Below are 11,067 nucleotides of genomic sequence, written 5' to 3' on the forward strand. Positions count from 1 at the left end.
TCGGGCTCTGCAATGCGCCTGCCACTTTCGAGCGCATGATCGATAACATCCTCCGTGGCCTGAAATGGCAGACATGTCTGTGTTATTTAGACGATGTCGTGATATTTTCAAGCGACTTTTCAACGCATCTTCAGCGGCTCGAGACAGTGCTTACTTGCCTCGCCGCCGCCGGTCTACAGCTCAACTTGAAGAAGTGCTGCTTCGGCGCTCGAAAACTCCTAATTTTGGGCCATGTTGTATCTAGAGATGGCATTCTTCCGGATGCGACGAAACTCCGTGCCGTTTCCGAATTTCCTAAGCCGAAGACCTTAAAAGAACTTCGCAGCTTCCTCGGTTTATGTTCTTATTTTCGACGTTTTATTCGCAACTTCGCCTCCATCATATCGCCGTTGACTGACCTTCTTGCCGGCAACAACGACCTTCCTAGTTGGTCGTCAGCTTGTGATGATGCGTTTGCCACACTCCGCCACCTTCTTACGTCACCTCCTATACTGCGACATTTTGATCCTCTTGCCCCGACGGAAATACACACGGATGCTAGCGGAGTTGGCCTCGGTGCTGTGCTCGCCCAGCGTAAACCTGGATTTGATGAGTACGTCGTCTCTTACGCCAGCCGTGCACTCACAAAAGCAGAAGCCAACTATTCAGTCACCGAAAAAGAGTGTCTAGCCATCATATGGGCCATAGGCAAGTTTCGACCTTATCTTTACGGGCGCCCATTCAGCGTCGTTACTGATCATCATGCATTATGTTGGCTCTCATCGTTAAAAGATCCCACCAGCCGGCTCGCCCGTTGGGCGCTTCGGCTACAAGAGTACGACATCCACGTCGTTTACCGATCTGGCCGAAAACATTCAGACGCAGACGCTTTGTCCCGATCACCTCTACGATGTAGTGACAAGTCGCCGTCTTCGCCTGCCCCCGACGTGTCTGCACTTAGTGTCAGCGACATGCTACAGGAGCAACGAAAAGATCCTTGGATCGCTTCACTTATTAACTTGTTGAGCCAAACTCCCTCGCAAAATATCCCTAGAGGTATGCGCCGTCAAATACAACACTTCGTTATCAGAAATGGTTTGCTATACAGACGGAATTATCTCTCCGAAGGACGCCAATGGCTCCTAGTCATTCCCAGACGTCTCCGCTCAGACATATGCGCCTCCTTTCACGCCGACCCACAATGCGCCCATGCGGGAGTGTTAAAGACCTACACCCGCCTGTCCCACCGCTACTACTGGCGTGGAATGTATCGCTTCGTTCGTCGCTACGTACGTTCCTGTCTCGCTTGTCAACGCCGGAAGAATCCCACTCCAAGTTCTCCAGCTCCACTACAACCCTTACCTTGTCCTGCTCGACCGTTTGACCGTGTTGGTATTGATCTGTATGGACCTCTTTCGATTACACCGGCTGGAAATCGCTGGGTAATCGTCGCTATCGATCACCTTACGCGCTACGCAGAAACTTCACCACTCTCTTCTGCGTCAGCCAGTGACGTCGGTCGTTTCATACTGCATCAGATCATTTTACGTCACGGTGCACCACGTGAACTCTTGAGTGACCGAGGGCGTGTGTTTTTGTCGGACGCTGTTGAATCGCTTCTCAAAGAATGCCAAGTCATTCATCGCACCACCACCGCGTATCATCCTCAAACTAATGGCATTACAGAACGATTCAACCGTACATTAGGAGATATGCTGTCAATGTACGTCGCAACCGATCACACCAATTGGGACAGTATTCTCCCTTTTGTAACCTACGCGCATAATACTGCTGTCCAGACAACCACTGGTTTCTCTCCATATTTCCTCCTTTATGGTCGCGAGCCCTCTTGCACGCTAGACACCATCCTTCCTTACCACCCAGATGTTGCTGAGTCGACGACGATGTCACAGGCTGCTAAATACGCGGAAGAGTGTCGTCAGCTTGCCCGTTCCTTCACAAGTACTGAACAGCAACGCCAGAAACATCACCGCGATAGCCCGACGCCTCCGGCTTCTTATGCATCAGATGACCTTGTCTGGCTTCGCATCCCTTCAACAAGCCCTGGTCTCTCAACGAAACTGATGTACAAGTATGACGGACCTTACCGTGTGGTTAAACAAACTTCACCCGTCAATTACATCGTGGAGCCGCTGGAGCAGCCCCATGATCAACGACGCCGTGGACGTGAGACCGTCCACATAGACCGCCTAAAACCGTATTACGATCCCTCTATTGTCTCCTGCCCATGAGTCGCCAGGATGGCTCTTTTCCGGAGGGGAGGAAAATGTAGTGAAGAAGATGAGGCTACTCAGAAAGGCAGGGGGTATGACTCAGTCGGTGAAGAAGACGACGTTTGGTTAACTGGGGACTCAGGCTAGTTCCGCCATTACCGCTTGACGTGTCGTGACCGCTCTCCTGTTTTATAAAAGAGTGCCACTCTAAAACGCCTCATTATAATATATATAAGATTCGCGAGCTCAACGACAAATTGATGCGCGATAACATTTGCACAAGCGTCAGCACTCCTGATGACGCAACGTCTTCAGTGCATTCGTGCTCCGCAGAAGCTGGAAATATAGTGAATATTTCTAGTGCCACGTTATTGGCTGAGGAATTGAGCGTTCTTTCCCGTGGTTTAAACTTTTGTCCTGCCACTGGAGGATACCATGAATTTCAACTAATCACAGTGACTTACACAATTTTGAAAGAAGCATGCGTTTACGCGAATACTTTCATAATCGGCCTCTGTCTATCAAAACAGTGTTTTTTTTCTACTAAGCACTGGACTCCCCCTTCCCAAAGGGATAAATGTCCCGATATTTACATCCGAGCAGTGCAGCGAGATGTACTCGAAGCATACAAAAAGCAATCGCCGTTTCACCGCAACCTAAGCGACAAAAACAAGCGATCCAAACCATGGTTTGCCGAGACGACATCGTCATCAAACCGGCTGATAAAGGTGGAACAATCGTAATAATAAATAAGGCTGATTACCTTCGTGAAGCCCACAGACAATTGAATGACCACGCATTTTACAGACATTTGAGCTACGACCCAACCGAGGAATTCAATACTAAAGTAAAATAAACTTTAAAAGAGCTTGTACGAAAAAATAATATTCCAGAAACTGCGCTCAAATCCTTAGTTCCCCTGAGTCCGGTAGCTGGTAGATTTTATCCGTTTCCTAAGATTCATAAACAAAACAATCCAGGCCGGCCAATAACTTCCGGAATAGGAACCATCACGGAAAGCCTGTCTCGATATGCAGACAGCTTAATTAGTTCTATTCCTCCTAACTTTTCTTCATATGTCAAGGACACTAATCGCTTTCTGCGTGACATTGTAAATATGCGTGTTTCGAGTGAGGCTCTTATGGTCACACTAGATGTGGTGTCACTACACAAATATACCCCGTGCGGACGGGATTCATTCTGTACTTCAAGCATACAATGACTTTGTAAATGACAAACCCATCGACGGTTCCACCACGGGCACTATTTTAGCACTGATACTCGAGCTTAACAACTTTGAATTTAACAGTGAACATTATGTTCAAACCAGCGGCACCTAGATGGGCACAAAAATAGGTCTCAGTTATGCGAACATCTTCATGGGAATTCTAAAAAATAACTTTCTTGCTCCTCGTGACCTTGAACCACTTTATTACAAACGCTTCATTGACGAAATTTTCTTAATTTGGCCCAATGGTGGAGCGGCATTACAATCTTTCATTTATTTATTTATTTATTTATTTATTTTCATACTCTCAGGGCCCGAGGGCATTAGAGAGGAGTGGTCTGACAACAATATATCAATAACTGCAATTTTGAAGGCGGCAGATTCTTCGATTACAGCATGGAGGCAGGAAGGTGGTTCCAGTCACTGCTTGTTTGAGGCAAAAAAGAAGCATGGCAAGTGTTAGTGCGGCATATGGGAACTTTAACTTTAAGATGATGGTCTAACCGTGGTGATACATAATCTGGGGGAAGGAAAAGATCATTTTTAAGTGTTGGATTCGTGTAAAAGATTTTGTGAAATAGGTTGAGACGGAAGTACTTACGGCGTGACTTAAGTGTTGGTAATCCTAGGGTAGCTTTCATTGAAGAAACACTGGCGTAGCGGTTGTAGTTAGAGAGCACAAAACGAGCTGCACGGTTCTGAACGGATTCAAGGGCTGTAGTTAATACGGAGCTAAATGGATCCCAAATAGAACAAGCGTATTCCAATTTCGATCTAACGAGTGTTGTGTACAATTTAAGTTTTAAATCTGAAGGAACGGATGAAAAATGACGGCGGAGGAATCCAAGCATGCGATCAGCGTTATTAATTACATGTTCAACATGCATATTCCAAGAGAGGTTGTGGGTTATATGCACGCCAAGGTAACGGTAACTAGTAACGGGGTTTAAAGAGGAGTTTTTGAGGGTATAGGAAAAATAATCATTGACTTTATTGTGGTGCATTACTCTCATAACTTTACACTTACTGATGTTTAATTTCATGAGCCACTTGTCGCACCAGTTAGAAACAGCGTCAATGTCGGACTGCAATGTAGAAACGTCATGTTGATTATGAATGACACGATACAGTACGCAATCATCAGCAAAAAGCCTAATGGTAGAATTAATTCTGACAGGCAAATCATTAATATAAATAAGAAAAAGCAATGGACCTAAAACCGAACCCTGTGGTACGCCTGATGTTACAGCAACGGTAGGAGAGTTATAATTATTAGCGTGAACATACTGCAGACGGTTTGTTAGAAAACAGTGAATCCAGTCAAGGATGTTAGGATCTATACTTAGCTTGCTCATTTTGAGAAGAAGGAGAGTATGCGAAACAGTGTCGAAGGCTTTAGCGTAATCTAAAAAGATGCAGTCGATAATGAAATTATTGTCGAAAGCACGAAAAAGATCGTTAGTAAAAGAAAGTAACTGCGTTTCACAAGAGAAGTGCTTCCTGAAACCGTGTTGCCAAGGGGAAAAAAATGAGTTGGATTCGAGAAAAGATACTAAGTTTGAATAGATGATGTGCTCGAGAAGTTTGCAGGGTACACTGGTTAAAGATATTGGCCTGTAATTGAGGGGAGAGTGGGTGTTACCTGATTTGTGAAGTGGAACCACCTTACCCACCTTCCAATCATCTGGCAAAGTGGAAGACTGCAAAGACTGCGAAAAAAGTTCAGCGAGTATAATGGAAGAATAAAGTTTTGTGTTTTTTAAGAACTTTGAATTGATGCCGTCGTTGCCTGCAGAGCTAGACAATTTCATTTTTTCTATTATACGGCACACTCCAGATGAATCAACAGATATGAAATCCATAGGAAAAAAAGAAAGGTCTTCGACAGAAGGCATAGAAAAGGGTGTTGCCCCAGAAAAACAAGAAACAAATACATCATTCATCACACTGCAGCAGTCACGATTGGAAACAGCATCACCATTGTTATCTAGTAGGTGAAACGTTGTAGATCTGCTGCCACGAACTACATTCCAAAATTGCCGGGGATTATCTTTCAGTAGGGTGGGTAGGGTAATGTTGTGGAATACATTTTTAGCCTGCGCAATGGCGTTTTTGTACTCTTGTTCAGCGACGAAGTACGCGTGCCAACGCTCAGGCGTCATCACCACTTTTGCTCGGCGGAAAATCCTTTTCTTCTTGTTTAGTAAGCGCTTCAAATGGGCGTTAAACCAAGGGGCTTTAGAAGAAGAAAGGATCTGTTTTTTAGGAATGTAGCGGTCAATCAAAAAAGCGACCTTTTCTTTAAACATAAACCAATTTTCTTGAATGGTGCGTGTATAAATACCAGGCATATAGTCTGTGATGAAATTAGCAAGTTCATTATGTATTGCAGCAAAATTGGCGTTTTTATAATCTTTAATAAATTTAACTTGCTTCGTGCAAGGTAAATGGGCATGAATACTACAGTGAATAAAACAGTGATCACTTAGACCGGGCATAAATACTAGGGGTGAGACGAGTTCTGGAGTGGTCGTAAGTAGCAAATCTAGTACATTGGCAGAATGAGGTGAGCAACGAGTAGGCTGAAGTACCAGTTGCTTAAGGTTAAAATCTAAACAAACATTCAAAAATGACGAACATTCTATTGAATTTTCCACAAGACTTGGCGGGTCAGTAGACCGGATTATAGAAGGCAAGTTAAAATCTCCAAAAAGAAATAAAGGACATTTGGGAAACCGCACAGTCAACTTATTTAGGACATCATGTAATTCTTGACAAAATGCTGTTGAAGACTGTGGCGGTTTATAGCACACACTGAAAATGAACTTTCTATGCCCTGTAAATACACATGCGCTAACAAATTCTAAGTTGGTGTCGACCATAATCGCACTAGAGATGAAAGTATCCCGGACAGCTATCAACACACCACCGCCTCGACTACCAGTACGATCCGAACGATAAATTTTGTAGCCCGCTTCGCAGTGCAATATTTCAAAGTCATGAATAGCGGAAGAGAGCCAAGTTTCTGTGAGCAGTACCACATCCGCAGAACACGTGTCGATAACGGAAGATAAGTCGTCGCGCTTGTTACACACACTACGCACATTGGAATACAGCAGGGACACCTGACTGGCTGATTGCGTTCGTGCTAGCTATGTTGCTGGGGCGGGTAAACTGGCAGCAGCTGGAAGAGTGACGGGGGAAGCATTACCAATGTTACTGTTGTTGCGCTCCTCGCGTGTCTCAAGTTCGCACACACGGTCGGTAACATGGCAATACACATAGACAGTCTTGTTAATATACAATTTGTTTACTCGTAGCGAGTACGGCTGTCCAGAGTTTTTACCAAATTCATGTAACTTTTTTCGGCATTGTCGTGTTGCCCTCGAGAAATCTTCACTAACTGACACCTTAGAGGGTTGAAACTTCTTCCTCTGATAAAAAACGTTATCCTTCATTTTTGACGACTGAAATTTAACAATAATAGGCCGGCACTTATTGGGAACATAGGCACCAAGCCTATGCGCACGCTGTATTGCTTCATTTGATAGGTTGAGGTCAAGTTTTTGAGATATAAGGTCAGTGATTATTTTTTCACTCTGCGCCCAACCTTCAGAAACATTGTCAGCAATGCCAAAAAATATCAAATTATCTCTACGAGAGCGATCATCCAACTCGTCAAGTCGGGAATGAAGAGCAGTCGTTTCGTTTCTTATGACTGTATTTACTGCTTGCGGAAGATCAGGAATATGGTGACCCGAGTCATATGATTCTACCATCGTCTCAACTGTCGCTAGCCTGCTAGAAAGGTCGGTTACTTTCTGTTCTAATAAAGATTGATTGGTTTGAACTTGGTTAAGTACGGCAAGAAGTTCCGCATGACGCGAGTCTACTTTAGCTGAAAGGCTAGCAATAGCTGTCAGCACCTTATCGTCCGGTCCTGGGTTTGATTCAATATCCCCGCACAAAAGTAACTTGAGGACATGAAAGCACTCAGAGACATTGTCATATATAACACTTGGGCCAGGGAAGAGCAGCAGACATGTATCACTGGAGCGCTTTGAGTACAAAGACGGGCGGTTACCAACCTGCACGATGAAGCAGAAAAAATTCACAACCGGTCCCATAGCTGCCGCTCTTTCCTGGCCACTGAAAGGCGCCGACGACGGGCTGACGTTTAAATCAGCAGGATGTGCTGACGTCGACGAAGGAATCGGCTGGTCCAAAAGGTGGAACGGTGCCATCCAAGCGGTTGTAGCACAGGCATCGGGTTGAGCAGCGGGGACAGCGATTAGGATGATCGTTGACGTAGACCCGTTCGTTGACGCCGCAGAAGCAGCGCATGGCCACGTGTAGACAAGAGACGAAATCTGCACGATGAAGCAAAAAAAAATTCACAACCGGTCCCATAGCTGCCGCTCTTTCCTGGCCAATTGCAGATTTCAACAACGTAGAACCATACATCTCCTTTTCCCACTCTTATTCACCAGTCACCATAAACTTCCTTGACGTCAGTGTAGCTTTAAGCAATGGTAAACTAATGACGAACCTTTACAGGAAGTCCATTGACCGACAAAGATATCTTCATTTTAAAAGCAGACATGTCAAACACTGCAAAACAAGTATCCCCTAAAGCCAAGCTATCCGTTTTAAAGGAATTTGTTCGGACAACAGGGGATTCATTCGCAACTGTGACCAGTTCCGCAAAGCATTATCTGAACAACAATATCCTTCACAAATAATCGACAACGCTCTCCAGCGGGCCAAATGTCTCAATCGGAAAGAGCTCATCGATAAGGACAAACGATCAGCGCCACCTTCCGTTCTAACATGTTGTTGGTTGTCACCCCAGTAAAAAACCGCAATGTAAAGTTTGTCCGCACATGACCACTGCGACTGTTGCTAAAAGCACGGCATCTAACTTTTCACTTAGGATTAAAGGGGACTTAAACTGCGATAGCAGCAACATCATTTACTTACTTGAATGCTCAATCTGCCACATGCAATACATCGGTAAAGCCGAGACATCTTTTCGTATCCGTTTCAACAATCAAAAATCACACGTAAACAGTTTGCCACATCTCCCATTGTCCAAGCATTTTCATCTACCAGGTCATTCGTTTGACAAGATTATGGTGACGCTATTTGAATCAGGCTTTAAATCACAACATGATCGCGAAATTCGAGTATCGTTCTTGATTCACAAATTCAATAGTTTGTTATCCGTCATTAACGAATGCGTAGGCAAAGTGTCATGCCTTTCTACGACGCCCTGACGCCCGCATTTTTGCGAAATATTTAAAGAAGCACCCCTAACGTATTCTCTGCTTTCTAAAGGTTATCATATTTTTTTTCATGCGTGATCATCGTTCTCAATGGTGAATGTTACAAATGCCTCTTTACATGCCCATAATCTTGTCTATTGTATTATATTTTTTTCCAATCATTTTTTATTCTAGTCACGACTGTTTCGAAAGTTTTGTGACACTCACATGCTGATCGCACGTGTTTTGTACTCGCGTATATATATATATATATATATTGATGACATTGGATGGCGGGCGCGTCATACGAAATTCTAATCCCTAGAAATTGTGCAGACAAATGGAAGTGCACCCAGAAAAGTTAATTACATCATCATATTAAAGGCTATATTCTGTTAATACCAAACTCAAACATCATGACACGGTACTAATATATTTTAACACTTCTCTGCAATTATCGGGATGTATGTTTCTATGACATTTCCGCTCCTTGACTCCGTTGGTGATGCTCGTGCGAGGGGCCATTTTGAATGTCTTGGTGTCTGGCGTTATCTAGAAGAGCTATGCCGGGGCATTCTGCCGGCGCAGTCACCAGAATTGATACTGTAGCCTGACGTCACGATAGCGTCAATGTCAGCAAGTGCACCATGAGAAAATTGACCCTAATGTCAAAATAAACGATCAGCGTTTAATGAGATGTGCCCTTTTTTCAGTGCCGTCTGTGTATACTGGAGACTTGTATGGCAAACTTCTGTAGACACGCAGGTTGCGAGAGGTGTGGTCAACTGCAAGGGCGATAAAGTTAACGTGGGTGGCAATTAGTTATTGTAGATCAAACAAAAAATGAAAATCTATAGTTTATGTGCCGGTGGTTGACCCTGATAAAAACAGGGAATGTTATCAATAACACTTGTAAAAAAAAATTTTGAGGACGCTTGCTATTTGCTTCGATTCCCGTAACGCATAATTATTCTCGGTTTGCTCCGTAAACATTTGGTATATCTGTCCATAGATCAGCGCTCTTATTATAATATACCCAGTAGAGAGGCGGTCAGTTACTTTAAAAATGTTCTCTCCAGTAAACGTTTTACAACAGCACAAATAAAGCACGATTCACTCCAATGGGTCCAATTGGCCTTTCGTATATTGGTCCAGAGGTCGAGGGCACCTCCTTAGTCCTTAGCTGCTGGGTTACCCTGGCTGCTGCAAGAGCTTGCAGCGGCCGCTGGTGTAGCCGTGGGGACGAGTGGCAGGTCAGCCTTGGGGAACACCAATAACAAGAGCTAAGCAAAAATGTCAAATGGTCATTTTGTTTATGTAGGCTTAGAATACCATCTGGTTGGGTTTTATTCCAAGGCACAGTGTGAAGTTCAAGACGTGGACAGCGCGTCTCCATCGGCTCCTTAACATCGCTGGACTCTAACCATGAGACGTCACGACTCTGGGTTCGGAACATGGTTGATCGTATTGTTCGTGTTTGTAGGAGAAGCCAGCCAACGCTAAACGACTTACTTGCGCTCTTTCCGCGACGATACGGGTCATGTATATGTCTTCGAGAGTAAAGAAGCACTCGTCGTGAGTAACGTCCTCTAGTTCAAAGATGGCGTCACTCGAAATCAGATATCCCGTGCCCGAGAGGAAGTCCGGATACGTATCTGGCCCGTATTTATCCCTAGACACGTACCCCTTGGAAGCTACGTTCCGATGGGGTCGGAAGCCGCGATACAGATAACCCCACATTGAGTGCTTGATTCCTCCCAAACTGTTCGCTACGACAGCAAGGTCCCACACACTGAGCAGCACCTCATCGTCTATCTTGAGCACGAAGTCAGTATTTGAGCACTTTTCTCGGGCCAAGCGGAGCAGCATCACACTCTTGTAAGTAAGGTTCTCGTAGCTGTCGACGAAGTCACCTTGGACGACGTCACTGTGAATGTCGTGTTCTGCCGACACCTTCCTCTGTACTTCCTGGAACGGTGTCGCTCCCAACAGAAAAACTACGACGAAGCCCATCTTGAGGGCCGTTCTTCCCCAGGTATCCCGGATCGCCGCTCGACTCTCGAAGTTGTCAGCGCTCGAAACAACGCCTATAAGCATGGTGGTTCGGTTGGCAGTTCGTTCACAATAGTTTACTTTCGTCAGGTATTGAAACGATACTTCTCTATTATGATCGCCACATCTCGTTGATGAAGAGGGTAGCACAAACTGATATAGGAAATAGAGGATGCACACAATGATAAGAAACGGTAGCGCCTGCAGTGGTATAAAGTGCCGTCGTGTTCGAAGAAATGGTGCTTTCATGGCAAGATCGACGTACTGCCGATGGAGGATGCGAAAAACTTTGAAAACAATGCGTGTTACT

General features: G+C 44.7%; 1 protein-coding gene across 1 annotated transcript; it reads right to left on the reverse strand.

Moving 5' to 3' along the window:
• Positions 1-6,329: 6,329 nt before the first annotated feature.
• On the reverse strand, positions 6,330-11,067 carry LOC142774753 (uncharacterized). The gene is made up of 2 exons (XM_075875758.1): positions 10,218-11,067; positions 6,330-7,811 (listed from the first exon to the last, which is right to left on the reverse strand). The coding sequence occupies exons 1-2, from the start codon at positions 11,004-11,006 to the stop codon at positions 6,594-6,596; spliced, it is 2,007 nt and encodes a 668-aa protein (XP_075731873.1). The 5' UTR covers positions 11,007-11,067; the 3' UTR covers positions 6,330-6,593.

This window comes from Rhipicephalus microplus, chromosome 10 (assembly GCF_043290135.1).
Source record: "Rhipicephalus microplus isolate Deutch F79 chromosome 10, USDA_Rmic, whole genome shotgun sequence".
Lineage (NCBI taxonomy): Eukaryota > Metazoa > Arthropoda > Arachnida > Ixodida > Ixodidae > Rhipicephalus > Rhipicephalus microplus.

Excerpts from the sequence above, each read along its gene's own strand:
- LOC142774753 (XM_075875758.1), bottom strand. The coding sequence starts at position 11,006 with ATGAAAGCACCATTTCTTCGAACACGACGGCACTTTATACCACTGCAG. Across the intron at positions 7,812-10,217 it reads TCGTCGCGGAAAGAGCGCAA|ATTTCGTCTCTTGTCTACAC; the intron begins GTAAGTCGTTTA and ends TTCATCGTGCAG.